General features: G+C 43.7%; 1 protein-coding gene across 1 annotated transcript; it reads right to left on the bottom strand.

Annotated features, from left to right (window-relative positions):
* Window positions 1-22,852, bottom strand: TOM1L1 (target of myb1 like 1 membrane trafficking protein). Its single transcript, XM_057368809.1, has 15 exons — window positions 22,677-22,852; window positions 22,512-22,596; window positions 20,171-20,249; window positions 13,343-13,492; window positions 12,969-13,088; window positions 11,394-11,501; window positions 10,765-10,881; window positions 7,835-7,968; window positions 5,435-5,495; window positions 3,936-4,053; window positions 3,257-3,353; window positions 2,745-2,805; window positions 1,759-1,834; window positions 1,376-1,448; window positions 1-450 (listed from the first exon to the last, which is right to left on the bottom strand). Exons 1-15 carry the CDS (start codon window positions 22,732-22,734, stop codon window positions 390-392), a joined length of 1,398 nt encoding a protein of 465 aa, XP_057224792.1. The 5' UTR covers window positions 22,735-22,852; the 3' UTR covers window positions 1-389.
* Between the last annotated feature and the right edge of the window lie 8 nt (window positions 22,853-22,860).

Here is a 22,860-nt window from a genome sequence, read left to right as displayed (position 1 = left end):
ATTTCTAGGGAGATGAACACAGACAGCAATGAGGGCAAAACTGGATTCTGCACTTTCTGTGAATGTAAAGTCTGTTTTTTTTTAATGTGCCAGGTGTCAAGTGTTAYTTCATAGGTGAATTTGGATGTCACATTTTCAAGGCCCCCCAAACACTTTAAAATAACCATGCAAGTGACCTTGAAGAATACCCAGCTGAACATTTAGGACAAATTGTCAGTGTGTAGAACCAAGTAACTCTTCAACTTGCACACATCTTAGTACTCCAACGCTAATTATCCGTTGTGTCAAAATGCAAAGCCTCTTCTGTTATTCACTTGTAGTTACAGGAAGCACTGCACAGGACCAGCACCAGAGARGAATGTGCTCAGGAAAGGATTCCCCCTCCACCTTCAGTCTKTGTTCTTCTTCACTTCTGCCTTCAGCACAACATCRATTTCTTCATAAACAGCTCTGAAAGAGGAGGAGCGGGGTGATTCCCACACCACATTTCATCTGGACAAAAGGCACCAGGGGAAATCCTGACCCAAGTTTCCAGTGTAGCTTCCCTTGCAGGATGCCCAGRTTTCCATGGAAACACAGAGCCCAGCCTGTGCTGCTGCTCAGATTCTACATTTAATGAGGTAACTCTGGCCATTGTCAGTTCTGATCAAACAAGTTTGGGAACAGAACTGARGAGAGCAAATGGCAAGTGCTCCACTGTGCAATTACTGCACTAATTAAAAAAAAAAAAACAACAACAACAATGAAAGCTTTGTTGAGATTTCCCTATCTCAAAATTCAATGGTTCCTTGGAAATAAGTTTTGTATAGGTAGCTTATTTTTTTTGCAATTTATGGAGAGTTCTGCCATTCCTTAAGCTTTGTATTAGTTTACTGTGTCACTATTTTGCCCTCTGGAGAGTCCCAGCGTCCATTCCCTTTTGTAGTTTATATTTAAATTGAGATTTTTTTTTTCTGTGCAGTAGAAAAATATTCTTCAAAAAAACCCATGATTGCTGTGGACAGGAATTCCTTTGGTTACCTTATTCCACAACTACCTGTGCTGAAGTTCACTCAGTTCCCTCCAGAAGAACCCTTACCATATTTCCTTCACCCTTCTGTATCACTGAACTGGATTTTAGTAGATTTTGACACAGCATTACCCCTCTATTTTTACAGATGCCAGTTAACGAGCACACTATTTTATTCCTTAATTGGTTGTGCCAGAAATACTGGAAAAAAAGGTACAAAATGCAGGTACTGTCCTTTACTCCAATAACCCAGTGGATCAGTTAACCCAGCCTAAGTGGAGTGGTCTGTTTATCCTCTAAGGAAAAAAAAAGCCATTTTGCCTTTGCCACCTAGAATTTTAAAATTCTATTTTAAAATTTACTCACTCAGTAGGAGCCAAGGGATCAAATTCCATTATCTCGTAATAATGAGACGACTGTGACTTGTTCTTTGATGCAGCTGAAGAATCAAGACAGGCAGATCCATCCAGATTTAAAGGAGAATAAAAGAATGATTACTGCAGGTTATTTTTTTTGTGTCTTCCTGAACATAGCCCATTACCTGCTACGGATTCAGCTGCTTAAAATGCTAAAATGGACAAGCATACAAGAGAATCCATGAGCAGTATGACTTTGTCTATATTTGTGGCTGCTCCTGGTCACTGACAGACTTTATGGAAAGGCCTAAAGTTCTTTTATAAGAACTTTTCAAGTTTCTCTTACAAGAAAAATACAGCCCCATGGAAGAAGAGATTTGCAGTGTTTATTACCTGCTGGTGAYGGTCCATTTGGCACAGCTTGCAGATTTATGGGGTTCAGAGGCACTGGGCTTAGGAGAGTCACCAGCTAAGGACACCAAGCAAAACAAAGCATGAACAGATTGTCCTATGAGAACTGCTTTGACCCAGCTTATGTAACTGCTGACTTATCTTTAAACTCTCTGACTACTGCAGGTTAAATTCCAAGGCCAAAGGTTAGCAACCCAATTAATCTTCCTTCTCCACAGAAACTTCAAAGCAACTTTTAGTGTTCTCCAGCATATTTGTATCATTTACTTCTGTGTGATTTGTTAGACTACATAGGATCAAACTGTGCTTTTCTTTGCAGTTGAAAATAAGGAGCGTGCATGTCTGTTTGGGAGCTGCTTCTCATCTTTTCTATTTCATTTTTCTATTTAATATTTTTATTTCACACTGCCTTCATAACATTACCTCAAAGCCYCTTCATATTCTTTCCATTCCTTCTATCATGGGTGTTGCTCTGTAGCATGACATTTTTCCTGCACTCTACTTGGGGTTTAAGTGTTTGGTATTTTTGGTGGGCTGTGTTTTTGTGGATGCTTTTGGTTATTTTTTTTTGTATGTTTGTTTGTTTTTAATGTCTTGTTTGAGATCAAAAATACACCAAAGTAACATAATGGCAACAGGAGGAGATCTCAGCTTGCTCCACACAGCAACAAATTAAACAGAAATAACAGAACACAAATAACAAAACAAATAATTTGCTTTGTGCAAATTCCCCTGGGATTGTGCTGGACCCAAGGAAATAGGCTTCCCCATTAGGATGTGTGGAGTAAAGAGCAAAGCTGACCTGTTCACTGAGTAAAATGATGTTTACTGAGTTTCCTGATGTATGGAGAAGGGCCACAGAACTGATCTTTGCATCCCACAGGGACAGCAGTTGGGGTAAATCCCAGCAGTGCTCATTTGACAGCTGCCAGACCAGAATGACCACCCTGAACATGAGTGTTACTCACATTGCTGTACGTGTGTCCAGCTGGGCTGCTGACACCGCTGTGTTGTGCTTCAGCTGCAAATCTAGGAAAGAGCAACACATTGAAAGTTAAAAAACAATCAAAATTGTTTATTCTGATTGTTCCATTGTGCTCTTACTGGCCTGTCCTGTGTGTCACAACTGAGAGCAGTATGGCAGGGAATTACAAGGACACCTCTCCCGTCTTAAATTCAATTTTTTTTCTGACCTGTTCCGTGTTTCTCTGACCTGTTCCTTTTTTCTCTGACCTGTTCCATGCTCCTTCCTTTCCCTGCATGAAGTCAGGTATATTTATGTCTGTTTATGACTAAACAGTGCTGCAGGAGGAAGAGCATTTTGAACCCTCTTAAGCCATGTCTTGCACAGAAGAAATTTTCACTTGTTTTGCTGGACTAACATATAAAAGTAGTAAATCTGTGTCCTCAGGGCTTCTGATATTCAGTAGATGAATTAGATCTGTTCTCCATTCCCACTCCTTGATAAGAGACTACTCACAGGGATTGATGAGCTTTTGGAGGAGCTGCTGAATCCAGCTGTGGGTAAATTGATGGATGAGGCCTGGTTTTATCTTCAGGGTGTGCAGATATGCCATCTGAAATTCAAAGCCATAATYAATGATGATTTCAACATTATTATGCAAAAGGAGCTACTTGTACTTTGAACACTGAAAGAGTGAAGTTTTGTTTGGAGGGCCTATAAAGARTCTGAAATGAATTGCTGTTTATCACATGAAAGGCAAAATTTTAATGACTCTGGAAAGTCTTAAATCCAAGATATTTATCTCTCTATTTACAGCATCAGCAGAGCTCTACATGGTAGACACCACTTAAAACTCTTTTCACTATTAGTAAAATATTAAAATGGAATTCCAGGCATTTATTCCCAGGGGACATTCAAAGAAATTAATACAAAACAGAGCATGTTCTACTGCTCAAATTTATGAAATGATGAAAAATATTATTGCAAATTAATTCCAGGGAACCTAGACTACCTTACATTTTCATTCTTATTGACACATATCAATCCTCCTTTTAGAAAAATTTAAGGAACATCCTTAAAGTTAAGGAGCACCTTTGCYTTCTTTCTTACAAGGAACTTCTAGATTCCTCCGTGAGCTCTTGTGGGATTGTTTTAGGGAAGCAGAGTGGGAGGGAAAGGGGCATTCAGCACTTACTGGGGCCTGAAGGAGACACTGCAGGGTCACTTTGCACCACTGCTGACACAGGAGATGGAGAATCTATGGACAGGCCAAGGAGATCACTTGAGGGAGCAGATGGCTGCTTCCTGTACAGCTTAACATTTGAAAAAGAATAAATTATTTTGGGGTGTTCTTGGTGGTTTGTTGTTTTTTTTTAAGGAACTTGCATAGTTTTAAACAAAGTACTGTTTTCACAAAATATAAACTTTCAAAATCTTAATATCAAAAACTGGCAAGTATGAGAGAGAATCATGAGTTGATGTGTGTGAAATATGCTAATGAAACAGTATATGTGTTGCAGAAATAATCCATTTAAAAAATAAAAAAAATAAACTAATTCTGAAGCAGAAGATAAAAAGAACTCAATTCTATAAAGCCATTCTGAACTTACACACAGGTTTGATATTGATCTTGTGATTGATCCTGCACAATTTTCGTGCTACTTATTTGTCTTAATGAGATTTGATACAGAYTTAGAGGAGTGATTATTTTCAGTCCCATTTTGGATAGGAAAAARTTAAAAATCATGGTAATGTTTCCTAGGACATCAAAAAGAGTTCCTTTCCTTTCTCCCGTGAATGTGTTGGAATTAAAAATGCAGCCAAACCARAGGTTTAATAAAAACACATGACTGATTCATACAGGTTTGGTCACASCAGATGAAAAATAAAGAAATAAAAGATAATGTATTTCAGACTCAGAGCCTCCTTAATAAYATAAAAATGCACAGACTGCACCATTTGGGCTATTAACTACTCCAACAGTGCATCCATCAAACAAAACCATCCACCTACACAACCAGAATGGAGTAACAGTGGCTTTTCAAGGAAAACAAGATCATCTTCTACCTCTTTTTAATAATTGCCAGCAGTATTTCAGCATTCACAGTGCATTTTCATGTCGAGTCCTAGACGACTGCACAATTATGGCTCAGCAGAAGCTGAAACATGTGCAAAACTACTTTGGGCAAWATAATTAACAACCGTAATTATCAATCAATAAAGCATGGTCATTAAAGATTTGCCACAAGCCATTATTCACGATTCAGAAAAAGCTTTGACTCAGGAAAAAAAAGCCAYGGGCAACAGCGAATTCTCACAGTGCAACAGTATTTCAGTCTCTACATGCTTAACTGAGAACAAATGAACAGAGAACCTATGGTTTCTCATTTTGTGTATGGCAGATAATTGTGCTTAGCTGGAGAGGCAATAAACCAGCATTTGAATAGATCTCTCCCTCATTTTTCTTGCCCAAGCTTCCCTCTTAGATTTGACATTATTTGCTACTTCAGTTCCATAAATTTGTATGAAATTCTGCCTGTGAGGTTTCTAAAAAAACACCAAGAGTAGTGTCAGTGTGTTGTCTCCTCTCAACTAAAGAAATAAAATTCTGCCTGGATCAGAAGTGCATTTTTCACAAGGAAAAGCAAAAGGAATGTCTGCAGTCCTGCAGGTCAGGAGTTCATGCAGAATTACCTCCTCCCGCTCCCGCTGTATCCTCTGGTTCTCCAGAAAACGAACTCTGTTCCGGGAGAACCTGTCGGAGGTGCAGAGTTAAATGTTCATTCTTACACTCCTGTGATGTCCTTCAGAAGAACATGAAACCAGTTATAACCAAAGGCTGAGTCTCAAAAGGCTCCAGAGACACCAAACAAGCACTGCAGGGGCTGTCCCTGGGGCAATTCCCTTTTTAGGGGTGATCTGACTCGTTCCAGGGCTGGTCCTGGGGTCTCCTACACCAACAGAAGCTGGCTCACATTTGGGACAGCCACCTGTTTGTTCCTGACTCAAACCTAATCTCCCCAGATTTGTAATTATGGACACCCACTGTGCCAAACCTGGCCCCTTCTGACCAGAACACYCTCCCAGCTAATCCAAGGAATCCTTCAGAGCTCACTGCTCTCCCTCATGTCATCCCAGGACAAACCACACGCCTCTGCTGGCACACAGCCCTCTCATTAGGGCAGGCCTTTGAAATCACTTTTTTAAAAAATGGAAACAAACAAAAAAAAAATCTGTATAAATCTGCATCAATGGGTGTGTGCTAGGAGTGACAGCAGTGCTGCTGTGGCTCCAGAGTGACCCAGGCAGGTGACATTCACATCCAGAAGGTCACTGTGTGCCAGCACCAGCAGCTCTGAGTGCTGTGGACAGGGGATTGTTCATCCAACTGCATTTGCTATTCAGAGTCAGTGAATGAGAGAGGCCAAGGAAGAGATCACAGCTGCATGGAAAAAACAGCAGGAAAAACCTTTCCAAGTGCAGAACGCAGAGGTTTAATCTGAAATCCAGGGAGAACCAAGAAGCTGCAGACACTAGAGGGAGGCACTATTACACACACGAGCTGTTGCTGCACAGCCCACATCGCTCCAGATTAAATTTGGATTCTGTGTTGATAACAGAAACAGAGAATGCAGCAGGACCCATCCTCAGACAGCACACAGAGCGTGGAACAGCTGCAGCTCGCTGAAATCAGCTGACCTTTACACATCTCATTGCTCACAGGGAGACCCAAAGAATAAATCTTCTGCAACACCAAAATTAACCAGGTATATTTTCATAATTATCCTCAAAAGTGCAATGGGATCTGCACCCAGGAAGATCTTTTAATATCAATCATAACATTACAGCACTAGAATATAATCATTTTCCGCCCAAACTAATCACTCCTTCCATCACCATGTCKTTAGTGAGGAATCTGCTGAATTCTACCCACAAGCTCCACAGTTCGAGGCTCCCAACCTCACCAATTTTCATCAGTTGTAGCAAAAATCTAAGTCTGCACCTGATACAGTGGGTTTATACAAAAGCTGAACAGAATTCCCTTTTTGCTTATTCAAATGAAAAACTTCCTAAAGGGGGATGTGAGCACACAGTTCTGTCATGGCAGCTGCTGTAAAATACACCAAGACTACTGCAGACAGAAGACTTAAGGGTAAATGAAAGTAAATGTTGTCGAGATTAGGCCCAAAGTTTGTGCCATGACACTTAGAAGAATTAGGGATATTTTCAGAGCAGCACTCAGGAAAGGATTAAAAAAAAGATGACTAAATTCTATAAATTGCCTAAATTTRATAAAGAACAATTGCACTTGATACATAATGATTCCTAGAACATTTTTAGCCATGGAAGAGATCAACTACTTAAGATGGAAGAGTATCTCCTATGAAACCAGAGCACTCTCCATCAGAATACTCATGCAATATTTTGGGGAACAACTCTGCAATTTTGAGTCAAAAATTRTTCCAGCTTTGCCAGCACCCAGGCACGYTYCCAGTGCCATAACAAACACCCAGGRTGTCAAAGGAGCRCTGCTKTGCTTTCATGTGTGCAAGAAAGGGACATTTTCTGCTGTCAGACAAGCAGAACAGCRTGTTTCCAGCCAGCTGAGAACAGTGAGCAGGGAGGCAAAAAGCAGCTCCCATGGCCCATTCCYGCAGTAAAGCTGTCAAAGCTGTTTAGAAAGCAGGACAAGTTTTCTTTCCTGGAAGCACAGACACTTAACTGAGATAAGGACCATCACCAGCACCAATGGGCTTGTAGCAGCTGTTGACAAATTCGCTGGGCACGACCGAAAAGGGATGTCAAATTCCAAAACCATTTTTGTTTGTGTGCCTCCAGCTGATTTCCTGCCTGTGCTGTTAACTTGCTTTATTCCACTCCAGTGGTTTTCCATCTACCTTCCTGAACCATTTCTGAAGTGTTTAGCAGGCAGCAAATACATAATTTTCTCTTTTGGCAATGTTTCTTTTCTGAATTTAGGGATAAAATCAATCTCTGTGGGGAGGACCAACACTAGGCATGGGGCCCATGTCTCCATTAAATTCATTTATTCAGGCAGGGCTCCAAATTTGAGGGGAGAGGCCCTGCCCTTACCTYTCATGTCCCAGGAGGACATTATTGAGATCTTCATTTACTTGGATCAGCTCAACAATCACATCTTCATTCTCCACTGTCACCAACAACTCCATGATCCTCTCCTGCATCATCCGGCACGTCTTGTACAGTTTCTGCCCATGACAAAGGTGAAAAAAATATAAAAAATCACAACTGTGGTCTCTCAATTTGTCACTTCTGGACATGAATGATACACTCAAGCACTGCAGAGTCCCAGGTAACATTCCTTAATTCACACAAACCCCAAAGGTACCAAACCATTCTGAACACAACAATGGCCACATCTCCAATCTCTGCATGCAGGGGCACAACTCCCACCTCCMATCACTCCTGTCCATCCCCCACCTTCATTTCTGAAGAGATAGCTGCCTCTAAAGCCTAAATTACAAATTGCAAAATAACAAAGGCCCCTCTGGGTGATGCAGAGCCGRCGTGATTTGATCCTGCTTGAAGCTGATTAAACTCAGCAGGATACTTGGATGTAATCCTGTTCAACGTCTGCTTGAGGAAAAGGCAATATTAGTCTGAAGGTCAGATTGCTCTGTGACAGAGTCTCCAGCTCTAAATATTCCTCTAAATGGGAAGCCTGGATAAACTTGATCTATGGATTTTTGAGAAAGCAACACAAACCTTACAGAATCAGAGTTTGTTAAGCAGAATTTTGCATTACTGCCTGGTGAAGTGGAAGGCAGTCTGTTTATATCACTGCCCTCTGCAGATTTTGCATGTTCAAAGAAACAAATTCTTTAGCAACAGGAGCTTTAACTCAGCCAACATTTTTTTCCCCTCACACTGCATTTACAAATGGGTCTGCTTAAGGAAAAAAGAAGAAAAAAAAARRRGGGGAAAGTGRCTCTATTTGCACACTGCTATTCAGAAATTGTTCTGATATTCAAAATGATCTGATTTTTCCTCAAAAAATACTTCAGATAAATAAAGTATTGATATAAGAAGAAATTTTGCACCCTTTTTTCAACTCTGTGTCAGGATTGTAAAGTGCCGTACTTTTCAGTACTGTCATAGCCCAGGATAAAACATGAAAGAATGTATTCAAGCTTAATGTCTAATTCCATTTAAAACCTCTCTGACTTCACATTTTACTGACTGATCCACATTTAAAAAAATGTGTATTTCTTATTACACAGGCAGACTGCACCCTCTGCAAGTGTCAATAACAGARAAGGAAATTGAGACTTTCCAGGATTTGCCTGAAAACAGGAGTTTCACAAGGATGGAGCAGCAGCTGGAATAACAATCATCAGTGATTCCAGTGCATTTGTTCTCATTCTCACCAGCTGCTGATCTGGACCCAAATTCCTGCACGTCCATCCAGCACAAAAGTTTGTCACCCTAATCCTGAGCTATTCTTTAACTACTGTTATTGGCCAGCACATGATTTCCAGTGACATCTGATATCTTAAACCTTGTCCAAAACAGGGTGGGGAAAGGGAGGAGCCTGGCCACTAATGAGGACAGAACTGAAAACACATTGCACTGATCAACTTTACCCCATCAGAGTTTTCACTGAGGGACTCCAGGTAATCTGAAGGACTGAAATCCACGTCTCCAACTCACTCCAAGCCTGAACAAACAGCTCTTTTAATAAAGGATTTTGTTCTGTGACAGCAAAAGCCCAATCCAGGCAATCCAGGTGGTGCCACAAACAAAAGGGAACAATAAACATTGTTCAAGGCACAGGCTGGCCATGCCTGGYGTTTGACAGCACTCGGTGCACAGGGGAGAAAGAACGGAAAGAACAACAGKGAAAGGAATGAGTTTTCATTCGCTCTCCCACATATGGGAGCTCCACACCCTGTCCTCAACCTTTTGCCAACAATTTTATTACTGGGAGTGTCAATAAGAATCCACTGGTTCACTGTGGGCAGCTGAATCCGTGCACCCACGTGCARAAGTGCCACGGCAGGAGGCAGGAAACAAAAGAAAAACTTTTCCTGTTTGCCAGCAGGATTGGACTGAGGTGGCCCAAGCACATCAAACCACTGAGGGCTCATTGGAAAGGAAAATTTCTACAYTGGGCAGAAAAAGTGCACTCAAACTTGAAAAATTTACATCAATTCTCCAAACATTTCAAGCTGTAAAATTGCCAAAAATGCTTCCTCCCTGTAGCAGTCTGGAGGTGAGGTTACAAACAGGAGGATGGGGTAAAAGCTTTTGAAGTTCTTGCAGACAATATGAAATGGAAAAGCCTCCCTTACACAGGTCACTATTGCAACAGTAATTTCATTAAAATTTTAATAAAAAATACGTAAGTAAAGCAACGCTGTACTTTTAATAAAATATTGCACAAAGAAATAATAATATCACAGAAGGGCCATGCACAGGCTCACTGTCACATCCAGCCTGCACTTCTGCACTTCACTCCTCCAGCCTCTGAGGTCACACTCATAAAATAAAATAAAATGAAATAGAATAGAATAGAATAAAAACGATTAAAATAAAATAAAAAAAAAATAAAACCAGTGCTTCATGCTCCTGCTGGCCCTCAATCTGCCTCAGAGGGGCTGCTGCTGATGAACAGAGCTCAGTGAGCTGCAGGATGGATGTAAGAATGAGACACTGTCATCATCTCCTCTCCCACAAGGCACCTGCGTTCAGCTGGAATGTTCTCGGGGCTGTTTGACAGAACACGCTCGGCAGAGAACGCTCCATTATGAAATTCCTTTGCCCTTGGAATTCCCTAGAGCTTCAATTTGCATTGCAAGTTCTGTTGTCCTTTCCTGACTATCGAGATGTCAAGGCAAGGTGAAGGAGGCGAAAGAAAGCTGAGCAAAACCAGAGGCAGGAACCTGCTGCTGGGTTCAATTTGTTCATCTGAATCCAGATGTTAAAAGAAAATMCATAACTTCTTCTAAAATCTACTACAACCCAGCCAATGAATTACCAKGTACCTGTAAAAGATTCATATCATCTGGATTTTCAGATCCAGGAACGTTTTCCTTCAAAATTGACGACATGACTCTCACGTTCATTTTTGCCATATCCAGCTCGCTGTACAGTTTCCCAATCTGTTGGAATTCAACAGCAGAATAATTCTTACCTCTAATACACGCTTTCTTCCACATTAGGTATAATATGGGCTTAATTAGCATTATTTAAATCTGGTAACATGCCATGAAAATGAATGGAATTAGTTCAGCTTTTATATGTGCAATCAGACTGAGATCCAAGGCTGATAGCACCACTTGTTTTCCTTACAGTTAATCCCTGTCACTGATGGATGCTCCTCCTTTTATTTACCTACAGGGCAAGCAGGAATGGAAGAGAACTATCCTTCCCTTTCTGCTTTTTATAATAACCCTTCACACAACCTTTATGTAAAAGTGATTTGGCTTTCTTATCTCTGAAGCAGCTTTTATCARTCTGCACAACAGCACTGCAAGATGYGATTGGRTATTYAAACACTTGAGCAGATGATTCTCCAAATCCAAGCCCAGGAACCCAGAGGCACCCCCTGTGAACCCTCCAGGGCTGCTCAAATCACAAATTCCAGGTTCACCCACCCTCCCCAAACCTGCACCTGCTCCGGGGTCAGCAACAGCGTCGGGCCCGTGGGAAGAGGCAGAAAGGAACGTTTGGCAGGAATGGCAGAGGAGGGGGATGACTTTGCAGAAGAGCAGGGTGAAATCTGTGAAAAGATAAAAAAAAAAAGAGAGCTTGGGTTGGACAAAACTGCAGCAGGCATCCTGCTGGGAGAGGAGCATTTCTGARATGAGACAACTGGGCAGGAGCGTCCTCATCATCAGTGCTCCCAGGGAAYTTGTTGAGAAAGGCTTATTTGCAAAAATAAATCTAATGGCTGTTTTGTAATGAAATGAGGAAATCAGGTATGTTCAGAAAGGGTTTGCAAGGAGCTTTTAAACCAACTAACAGCCAAGAGTCCTTCCCAAAGTGCCACTGACTTCAGCACTGAAGGACAGTCCAGAATGTGATCCCACTTGGAGCAGCAGAAGGGCTGGGGCTGATCTGGGTCCCTGAAGAGAGGGAACCATAAAAACCCTACAAAAGCCTCCTGCATTGGAGAGCAGGAACACCCTGAGAAAGCTTCACCTGCACTGCATCTGAACTGCTGAAAAAAAATGCAAATGTAAACCTCAGCCTGCACTACACACTGCAAACCCTCCAGTTCCTGGAGATTGAGGCAAAATCTGTGTGCAGGCCTGCTGGGACAAACAGAAGGTTTGCTGCTGATTTTAACGGGCAGCTACATGAGGCAGACAAAATAATCTCTACTGCACAAGGTGTAGAAAAAAAATCAGTATTTATTGAGAGCATTCTTCAAACAGTTTGTTCAAACAACCCTGAAACACATAAGGTTTTGTGCATTTCACTGTTCAGCCAGCACAGCACATTCAGGATAAATCTGAATTATTCCAGTCTGCACTGATTATAGACACCTAATTCTGTAATTGCAAGGTTCCAGCCAGTGGTGGATGGCTTTCAYACTGCCCAAAGCTTCTGGGAAAATTCTTCCAATAGGAAAAATAAAATGGCACTAAACCATGTGTTGTATTTTCAGCTGATGTACAATGCTCAAGCCATCCTTTATATTTAATGTTCCAAATGCCACACAACACTACCTGTGGCACAGGCTTAAATAACCCTTACTGTGGATGGACTGTGCCAAGCTGGAGAGATATTCAGMCAATCTTTTCTTATAGATTTCTACATCTCTCAATTTAATCTTAAAGATAGATGGTGCTCATATGCTGAAMAGTACGTGTTTTTGTGAAAACCTTAACTCATTTTTGTTGAGGCTTTCAGAAGCTGACAAGTTTGGAGCTCTAAGCACTCATTTATTTTGAAGTAAAGAGCATGCACAAATCTTTGAAAGTCTCCAGACAGAGATGCTTCATTTCTGAGAACAGACCCATGAATCTGTGCATGGAAATAAAATAAACTACTATATAGGTCAGGTTTCTTTGTTGTTATCTTAGCTGTTATAATTGAAACTGATTCCTGCTCACGTGCTTAAGCAGCTTCGTCATAKTCTGCCCTGGGGCATTTAAATAAAAAAACTCAGCTCAAACACGCCTTCTGTGTCCCACACAATTAACAATCCCATTTCTGGAGTATATTCCTGGTATATCCTCACCTTAGATCCACCACTGCTGGTGTCAGAGGATGGAAACTCCACTCCTTTCTTCAGCAATTCCAGGTAAACTTCTTTCACTTCAGTCACGTCCACCATCCCTCGAAAACCTCGCGCCCAAACCTGATTTTTGAAACACCAACAACAGCAGCAGCCACAGAAATGGTCAGTCAGAGGGTCAGAGAAATGATTTTAAAACATGTGAGAGAGGGAATTCCCTCTTTCCACTCTGGATAACTCCATCCCTGAGCAGGAACCACAACAGCTCCACAGTCAGGGTGTGCTTGGGGAAGATTTCCCAGAGTTTAAACAGCTGCACCATCAGAATTCCCCACACAGCACAGACACTGAACACTCAGAACTCACTGCAGACTCACCATGATGAAGGTCAGGATTTTCTCCTGCATCTCCATGGGCAGGTTGTACCTCGGGTTCAGCAGTTTCACCAGCTTGTCCTTGCAGAAATCCTTCTTCACAACCAAAGACTGGAACCTCGGGCCACAGTTCTCCATGCACATCTCAAGCAGCTGCACACACAAAAAACCTTCTGTTACAGAGAGCAGGGGGAAAAAATACCCAAACAACTTGACTGCTTTTGTTYCCTYTGGTTTAATTTGTTTTAAGGAGTTATGGGGAAGAGTAGGGATGGATATGAATGGATTATTGCTGACTGGAATGCCTGAGGAGCTCCCTGTGTGCTCTCTTACACCTCTAATACACACTTAGCTTTGGCTTTTACACCTGCACAGCCCAAAGGAGGCCTTTGTGACACTATTTTCAGCCAGGGTGACACTATTTCCAGCCACAGTGACATTATTTTTAACAGAGCAGCGTGGTCACACTTGTCTCCACGTCTTACTGAACACACCGTACCTTAACAGCAGGAAATCTGCCCATGGCTTAAAAAAAAATCCTGTACAGATTCAGTAGAATTAATTCACTGCCTAGCACACAGGTACCCTGGTCTGACAGATTCTGAAGAGCTCTGCAAGGGGAGGAAATCAGATTACTGAATGCCTGTCCTCTMATCTGCACTGTAAGTGAGAGACTGATGGTAAAACAGGGAAGAACAAATTCACCAAGTCGGAGGCACCGTCTCTCCATGCATTTCAAAGGTCACTTTGATTTGAAACAGAGCAGCTGAAATGCTCCAATTTGTCAGATTCATCTTCATGAGGGAAATCTGCTTCCAAAACCCTGAAATCTGCTTCCAAAACCCTGAAATCTGCTTCCAAAACCCTGCTTGAAATGCTCAGAGCAAGCACCGTGAGTGCCCTGTGGAACAGCAGGATGGGGAGAGGGGAAAAGAAAACACCTCTCCCTTGTGCATCTGGAGGTGGCTGATTGCAGCTCCCAGTTTTGCAGAAGAGGTGCCCAAAAATGCCTTTCCATCCCAGGAAATTGGGGTTGGTCAGACCAGGTGCAGAAYTGGGGACAGAGCTCATCTTGCCTGGCCCAAATCTGGAGGTGGATGATGACCCACAGAGGGAAAAATGGTCACTCTGGTCCTTCTCTCTTCAACTGCAGCTTCATTTTCCTCCCATCATAAAAGGGGAGACACAGAGGTGAAAGCAAAGGGCTGACATGAAAAAAAAAGCTGCAAAATTTCAGGTGTTTTGAGGCAAAACTTMCCCTGAATCACGTAACAGACAGGACATATTCTCAAAAGGATACACATATTTTAATGGATGATATTGTGATCTTGATAAAAGTAGGTTAAATATACTTTCCTGTTCAGAGCAGACTACATTTGACTAAGTGAAATCATTTTAGTAACTCATTTTCTAGCCTCAGGAMCTGGGGATTTTTCTCTCAGTGAGATCAGGATTTTGCAGGAGAACAGGTTTAAGACCAGAAGAAAATATATTGTCAAAATGAAAACAGGGCAGAACAAAGAGACACTAGCAGACTGCTGTGCAGAAAACTAACTGAAAGATAATTACAAAAAAAAACCAAAAAAACCAAACTTGGCTCGAAACATTATTTTTCATAGAGAGTACATGAAACATATGCTAATAAGCCAAGTCATTTGCCTGTGCAGCACTTCAAAGATGGTCTGTTGTAAAATATTTTCAACCCAGTGCATGGGAAATCTGTTATGCTGCTCCCTATTATTAATTCCCTACTTAAGGGGCTGAGTATTTACCCGCTGAATGAAAGCTCTGAACTAATGGTCTGGATCYTCCACTCAATTATGCCAGCCCAGCCCACTCACTCAGGGTAAAACTGAGCTGCTGTGAGAAAAAGGAGAATTTGACTCAATTATTTTTAGCTGGGCTATTCATGAACAAGACACTTTCATGCTAATAATACCTTTCATTAGAGTTTTAATATGGGTATTTATGGTGCAAACAGGGCTCCAGTGGAAGGAGAATTTCACCATCCCAGGCACTTCCACTGGAAGGAAAGAACAGATCCAAGCTGGCCAAGGAAACCTCTGCTCCACAGAGGACAATGGAAACCCAGTGGAGATATGTTTTAGTAACAAAACTGGCAAATTAACTTCAATCAAAAATTAATTTCAATCAATTAAACTTCCTGTTAGTGACAAACAGGATGTGAGAGGTGTTGGAATTGAAAGAGCTGCTGTGTTCCAGGCACTGAGCAAAAAGTGGGGCACCACTGGGTAATCCAAACCCTGGGGTTCACARGACTGAACCCCAAAACTGAAATGATAAAAGGATCTGTACAGAGGTGAGGCCAAACTGGGAGGCAGGAACAAAAAAGGGAGAGGTTGGTKAGCAGAGCAGAAAGTCAACAATATTCCTTATCAATAGAAACTTCACTCAGGATTCAGGAGGACTCGGAATTCAGGAGATACAGAATTCAGGAAGACACAAAATTCAGGAGAATTCAGATTCTAGGAGAACTCAGAATTCAGGAGGACACAGAATTTAGGAGGACACAGAATTCAGGAAGACACAGAATTCAGGAGAATTCAGATTCTAGGAGGACTCAGAATTCAGGAGGACTCAGAATTCAGGAGGACACAGAATTTAGGAGGACTCAGAATTCAGGAGGACTCAATTCAGGAGAATTCAGATTCTAGGAGGACTCAGAATTCAGGAGATTCAGAATTCAGGACTCCCTCATCTAAAGCAGCCAGCTTTGGTCCACAAAGCTGAGCAAGGGGTGCACCTTGTGATCATTTCCCAGACCTAAGGTGGCCGCAGGAAAACCCAGATGAACASTTTGCTTCTCCTCATTTCTGACTCAGGGGGAGCAGCCCATTAATCCATCCCAGGATTACACTCCACTGAACCTCCTGATGTCTGCCCTGCTGTTTGCAAGTGCAAGATGCTTTTTCCAAGGGCAGCATTTAAACCAAACCGGTATGAGCAGCTCTTTGAGCTGCCACTCACCCATGACACTGCAGGACCTGGGTGTATTCGATGGAGATTCAGCATTTCAAAAACACCAAATTGTCAGAAATCTTGAATTTTTCAGATTTTACATCTCAAACATTGAAATTTGGATTTTTTTTGCTTCCACTCCATGACCTCTTGCTTTCCTCTTTGTCAACATATACCATAAAGCAAAATAAAATTGAGTAATGCTCTTTCAATTGTGGAGCTGGAGGACTCTCTCATGCTTTTRTTTTTCAGATCCTCAGTTTTGCCAAATGTTAATTTAACCAATCTGAAGGTCACATTTGCCATGCTAAATTTTTGCTGCGCTGGGAAAATTACACCAGAAATTAATCCAGAAGATGAAAAAGAAAAGCAGAAATATTCTTGGGGGGAAAAAAACCTTCCAAAATTTAAATGTAAGCAATGATGGTTTGAGCTGGAATGGACCCTAAAGACAACTGGTTCCCATCCCCTGCCATTCACTGGATCAGCTTGCAAAGGGCCACATCCAACCTGGAYTTGAACTATTCCAGGGATGGCGCAGCCATGATTTCTCTGGGAAAATGACTTCTTTTAAGATATTTTCCAACAARGTGACACAGAAATGAAACAACAATTCAATTTTAAATTTCTGCCCCGCTTTGAATGCAGCAGTGAGAGGGACACATTCCATAAACTATTCCCCCATGTGCTGCTCAGTTCCTAAGACCTTACAGGAAACAGAACTGAGGCACTGCAGCAAATGCTTTTTTTTAACCTAAAAAACCAAGTTTTCCCCAAAACCAAGGGATCCATGGAGGCAACTGAACAGCTGCCTCAGCGCTCATTACATGAACAGAATTCACATATCCAAAGTCTACCAGCAATAAAAACTCAAGTAACACACACACAGAGCATGTTGGATCGCTGCCTGAAAGCTCTAATCCTCTTCCCTCTTGCACAAGCTGCAGTGCCAGCCTGATCTCTCGGCGTTATCAAAGGCTGGGCATGAGGCAATGCCAGAGCCTGACACAAAAACACCTCCATCCACGTGAGCACAGGGCTCACAGAGCTCCCAGAGCTCACAGAGACAGCACATGGCCCTGCTGGCACTCACCCCTCTTCCTCCAAGTGCACAAAGAAGCACCCAGGAGCCAGCAGGAGGAGGGCACTGGGGATTTAACTCATCTCAGGAACAGAATCARGGCTGACACGTGCAGGGAGCTGCCTCCAGGAACACTTCCACACGCCACTATCCTTAGGGAATAAGCTCCTTAAGCAGCTCCATTAGAAATATTAAATTCTAGGGTGTCAGGCTTGAGTAGATGGAAGYGGATCAAAGTGCATCTCAAAGGAAATGTGGTCTGTAGACCCTTTTTAGTTTTATCTAATACAGGTMGGAGAGACAAGCTGATGTCTCAAAAGTTGGCAGAGTCAAAAAGTCTCAAAAGCAGAGTCTCAAAAGCTGGAGGATCACATTTACTATAAGAAATACAGGCACTAACAGCCCTTATTTTTGCAAAACTCTAGGAGGAAAACAAATTTCAAGAGATGAGAGTTGCACAGGGAGGGAAGGGYTTGTGCTTCAGGAATTGAAAATTGTTTCTGTTTTTTCCATTTGCAATTATTTGCTGTTGTAATCGAAGCATTTCAAAATGGGAAACAATTTCATTAAGGCAATTAAGGAGATAAAAACAGGAAGATACAGCACACAGGAAGAGTGATTTGGGAAAGAGGGTAAAAGCCACACGTGGCCAGCAATGAGGTCACCAAAGGAAAGGTTTTACGCATGTTAAAATTATGGTTAAAAAAAAAAAAACAGAAAAAGGAAAGAAGCCAGGGGCAGAGGGAGAGGCAAAGCATGAAAGATCTTACGTGAGAACTAAAGCCAGAGAGAGACAGAGACAGTTGGGAAAGGCTGGAACTTATTTAAATAAAACAAAGGAAACAAGATTAAGGAGGACAGGGAGCTGGGCCAAGAGGATGTCACTCCTGGCAGGAGAGTTACAGGTGTGCATGGAGTGGGTGAGCACAGGGAAAGGGGCTGGAGCAGCACAGGGACTGCACTCCCAGCTGAGCCTGCTGCTCCATCTGCAGCACAAGGAGCTTCCAGGCTGGGGTGGGAAAGCTCCTCCTTGGATACTCCCAGAGAAASACCCTTCTCACACTTTTATGTACTCAAAATCCAAGCTGCAATGTCACCTTGGCTATATCTGCTCTGTAAACACCCAAGGAACAGCTCCTAAAGCTGAACCCTGCATTATCAGCAGAGACTGTGGCAGTTCACCAGAACAGGAGCTCGAGCTCAGGGGCTGCAGGGGACAGAACTGACCCAGGGGACAGAGCTGACCCAGGGACAGAACTGACCCAGGACACAGAGCTGACCCAGGGGACAGAGCTGACCAGGGACAGAGCTGACACAGGGACAGAGCTGACCCAAGGGACAGAGCTGACCAGGGTACAGGGCTGACACAGGGACAGAGCTGACACAGGGACAGAGCTGACCAGGGGACAGAGCTGACCCAAGGGACAGAGCTGACCCAAGGGACAGAGCTGACCCAGGACACAAAGCTGACCCAGGACACAAAGCTGACCCAAGGGACAGAGCTGACCCAGGACACAAAGCTGACCCAGGACACAAAGCTGACCCAAGGGACAGAGCTGACCAGGGTACAGGGCTGACCCAGGACACAGAACTGACTTAGGACACAGAGCTGACCCAGGGGCTGCAGGCACAGTGGAAACCCAGCGTTTCCATCATGCAAACACAAAAACACGACTCGTGAGACAGCAAAGGAAGGAGCTGGGGAAGAAGTGCGGCGATGGAGTGAGCTGAAGGTCTACACTGAAATGTTTAACACAATTATCTGCACCTCCAGCTCGTCAGGAGGMACTTGGGCAATGCTGAGCGACCCACAATTTGGCACTATCCATCAGCCATCTTCCTGAATCACCTCACAGCACATGCTGATAATGATTTTGCACAACAAATACCAAACCCGTGAGTAACAGCGCTCACAGTGATGCAGACAGGCCTCTAAAGCCTCAAAAAAGGAAGTGGCAAAGAAAATACCYTTAGACAATTATTGGAAGATGAAAATACTCAACAACTTAAAATATGAAAGCTATGATTCTTGTCATAGTTGCAGTGTTGGTAGAAAAGAGTAATCCAAGTCAGAAACTCAGGATTTGGGACAATATTAGAACTTTGTGCATTAGAATTGTCCAGTAAATGTTACATTGACTGAAATCACAACATCTCCCCAAACTCTGGGGCAGTTGAGGAACACTGGCAGATCCTGGAGGTGTGTCAAGTGAGGATATTCCCAGACACTCCAACCTTTAGCCATAACATTTGAGTTCCATACAGCTCATGCTGCCTCTCATTCCCTTGCTTAAGTCACCAGGGTTGCCTTTTCCCTCGAGTTTATCACTCAGATGTGATAACATTTCCTTTTACCAAGCAGATATCACACATTTCACCAGGCTGTGTGCTCGGTTTGACTGAGATCAGCAGCACAAGGTGAGTAATGGAATGGTTAAATGTAGGTTTTATGTAATGTCCCAAAGTCTGTGTCATTCACAAACAGGTGGGGCACTCACAGAGGGACAGGCACCACAGCAAACAYGAACTGTGCTCCTTTTACACGGAACAAGTTTCAAAAAATTATCCCCAAACCAGAATTTGCATCATCCAGGAGCCCATGGAATGCCAGCAAACCATCTGATCTGCACTGTGGCAGCGCTGTACACACACAAACAACAAAGACTGAAAACATCCTGGAGAGTTGTGTCAGGGGTAATTTGCATGCCACCTTATCGTTTAGAATGTTTGCCTTCTTAGTGTCTAATTAATATAAACATAGCTGTACTCACAGACAAGGTAAGCCTGATCTCCTTATGGTTACAGTTTTTTGAAAGCTTCTTCTTCAGGGCTTTAACTGCATCTTTAGGCCTGTGACAAGAAATTAAGGAGGAGAAGTTACCAGTGAAGTTTTCCAGTTCATAACTTCATCCAAGAGCCAAAAATACCAGCCTGGGATATGGGAGAAAAYCCATCCCCTGTATTTACACCCACATAAAACCAGAGCAATTGCCCCATTGATTCCAGCAAAATCTCTTCAGCACTGAACTAGAGCAACAAAGCAGTGAATCAGGTTTGGGACTGCAGACTGCATTGCTCCAGGGACTTGTGCAGAGTAATAAAACCACTCTCCTCTGCAAAGTCTGCTCCAAAATGTTATTTTTCCACTGTTTTACAATAGAATTATTTATCTAGCTTTTATTGCAGTGAAAAGAGAATATCAATTGCAGGCTGTACCAAGAGCTGACTGGTATTTTTCATGTATGATGCAATTAGGAAATATTCTCCTGGGAGCAGGGGTGTCATGGATAACTTCCAACCTTATAATTGCAGGATGCACTTAACTCATCCGAGTAATTACCGTGGAKGGATGGACAACCCATTCCAGCCCCRAGATAGGGGCATTTCTAACCCAGCCATTTTCATTTCTATATATACACCCCGTATCTTTGAACTATCTGTGTGGGAGGAAAAGRGTGGGAGATGGGCTCGAGCTGATCACACGTGGGAAGCAGTTTGGCCTCGTTAATATGGACTATCTYGAGTGTACAATTATTAGGGCCAGCCCAACACTCATGATCAACATAAACAAGATGTCCTAACGTCTCTTTGGGATCTCTCTAGAATCTAAGGTGGGGCAACAGGCACAAATACAGTGTTTAAATAAGATATATTGGTTGAAAACATTTTGAAGTCAATGAAATTAAAATGGGTGTTTACCATTAATGCATTTCTCATTTAGAAGTTCTGTACTTCATGAGAAAAAAAAATGGAGATATATCTTGATTTTTCTTAATCCTCTGTCATACCCAGGCACATCAGTAGAGCTGATACTCTACTGTACACACCATACCCACCACATCAAGTGATGGATGGGAGCACAAGAGCAGGGAAGAAAMGTTTCCCTTGCAGAAAGCTGCACTACAATTCCACTCCTGCTTTGCTTCCCCTGCTGAAGCATCTGGAAGCGCTCTGGTCAGGAGCTGGATAYTGCATTAAAAGAACCATTTGCCTAATGAGATGCAGCAGTTCTGCTGTTCCTGGTATCCTGTTACAGACTCTGACTAGGACTGGCTGCCTTGAAGGAAGTTACAAGGAGTTCCCTCTGCAAGCCTAAGCTGTGCACAGGAGGAAGCAGTTTATTGAAAAAAGGCTCTGTTGCATGGAAACTTTACATAAAAACTAACAGCAAGGGTCAGAGCGTGCTGTTGCTTATGGCAATAAGCAGAAGGAAGTCATTATTACTGACATTCCAAGCACTGAGAGCCACGGGTGAGAGTGTGGAATCCAAAACAATGAGAGGAAAGAAAAGCTGAGACAGAAGAAAAGACACCTGTGCAGAAAGCAAAGCCATACCTCAGCGTCCTGGAGACAGCTCTTCAGCTGATGTTAAAACCAATGCTAGAAGTGAGTTCTTGCMGTGCAATGCTGGAGCAGATCTTACATGAGAACAAGTTTCCTTTATTTCCCCTTTGGCAGGTGGGAATGGGAAGCTCAGAGCAGGAGGGGGGGGTGAGCAAAACTGGATGTGGCTGTTCAGTGCAAGAGGCCACCTCTGTCCTGGGAGCCCTGGGAGCTCACCGGGATGGGATGGATCCCTCTGCAAGGATCCCTGATCACCCAGATCCCACTGCACAGGATCACAGCTCACCGGGATGGGATGGATCTCTCTGAAAGGGTCCCTGCTCACCCCGATCCCTCTGCACAGGGATCCATCTTCACCCCCGCTGCGGCACAGCCTGGCACAGCCGCTGCACGGGGGGGATCTCCAAGGCAAAATCCCAGAGTTTTAAACAGCGCTGGAGGCACCCAAATGCTCCAAGCCCTTTTCCAGGCGCCTTTGCACAGCACAGGGGTGCCCGCTCAGCCCGACGAGCACTGCGGGTTGCACAAAACACCCCAAACTCAGGTGAGAATTTTGTCTACCGCATGTCCACGGGTCAGAACCTCCGAGTGCAAGCCCTAAAAGCCCCGATGGCCCCGCGACAGGCGAAGCTTTCCCCTGGGAACCAAAGCTATTCTCTCCTCTCTCCGTTTCGTTTCGGGTCACTCGCTCCAGCGCTCCGCTCGCTGCCGCCCTGCCCCGGAGCGCTCTGCTCGCTGCCACCCCCGCTGCCCCCGGGCCCTGCTCACCCCTCCTCGGTGGCGTTGATCACATCGCAGATGTGCAGGAATTGTCCCCACTCCTCCGTCTGCAGCGATCCGAGCGTCGCCCGCTCTGCAAGGCCAAGGGGAGCGGCGGTCAGAGCCCGGCGGGCACAGGAGGGTGGCGAGCGGGCTCGGCCCGGGGCTACTCACCGACCAGGCTGCCCACGGCCGTGCCGAACGGGTCCCGAGGAGCCTTCCCGAAAGCCATGGCCGCTGCCGGCAGCGTCCCGCGGGCTCTGCGGGGCCACAGCCCCGGATCCGGCCGCTCCCTCCCGCCCCGCCGGGCGCTCCCTTCCTGCGCCGGGGCGGGGCCGCTGCAGGTGCGGCCGAGAGC

This window comes from Malurus melanocephalus, unplaced genomic scaffold (assembly GCF_030028575.1).
Source record: "Malurus melanocephalus ecotype Western Australia unplaced genomic scaffold, MMel_1.1 scaffold_98, whole genome shotgun sequence".
Classification (NCBI taxonomy): Eukaryota; Metazoa; Chordata; class Aves; order Passeriformes; family Maluridae; genus Malurus; species Malurus melanocephalus.
The sequence above is the reverse complement of the archived record's forward strand: the minus strand, read 5'-3'. Positions and strand labels throughout refer to the sequence as shown.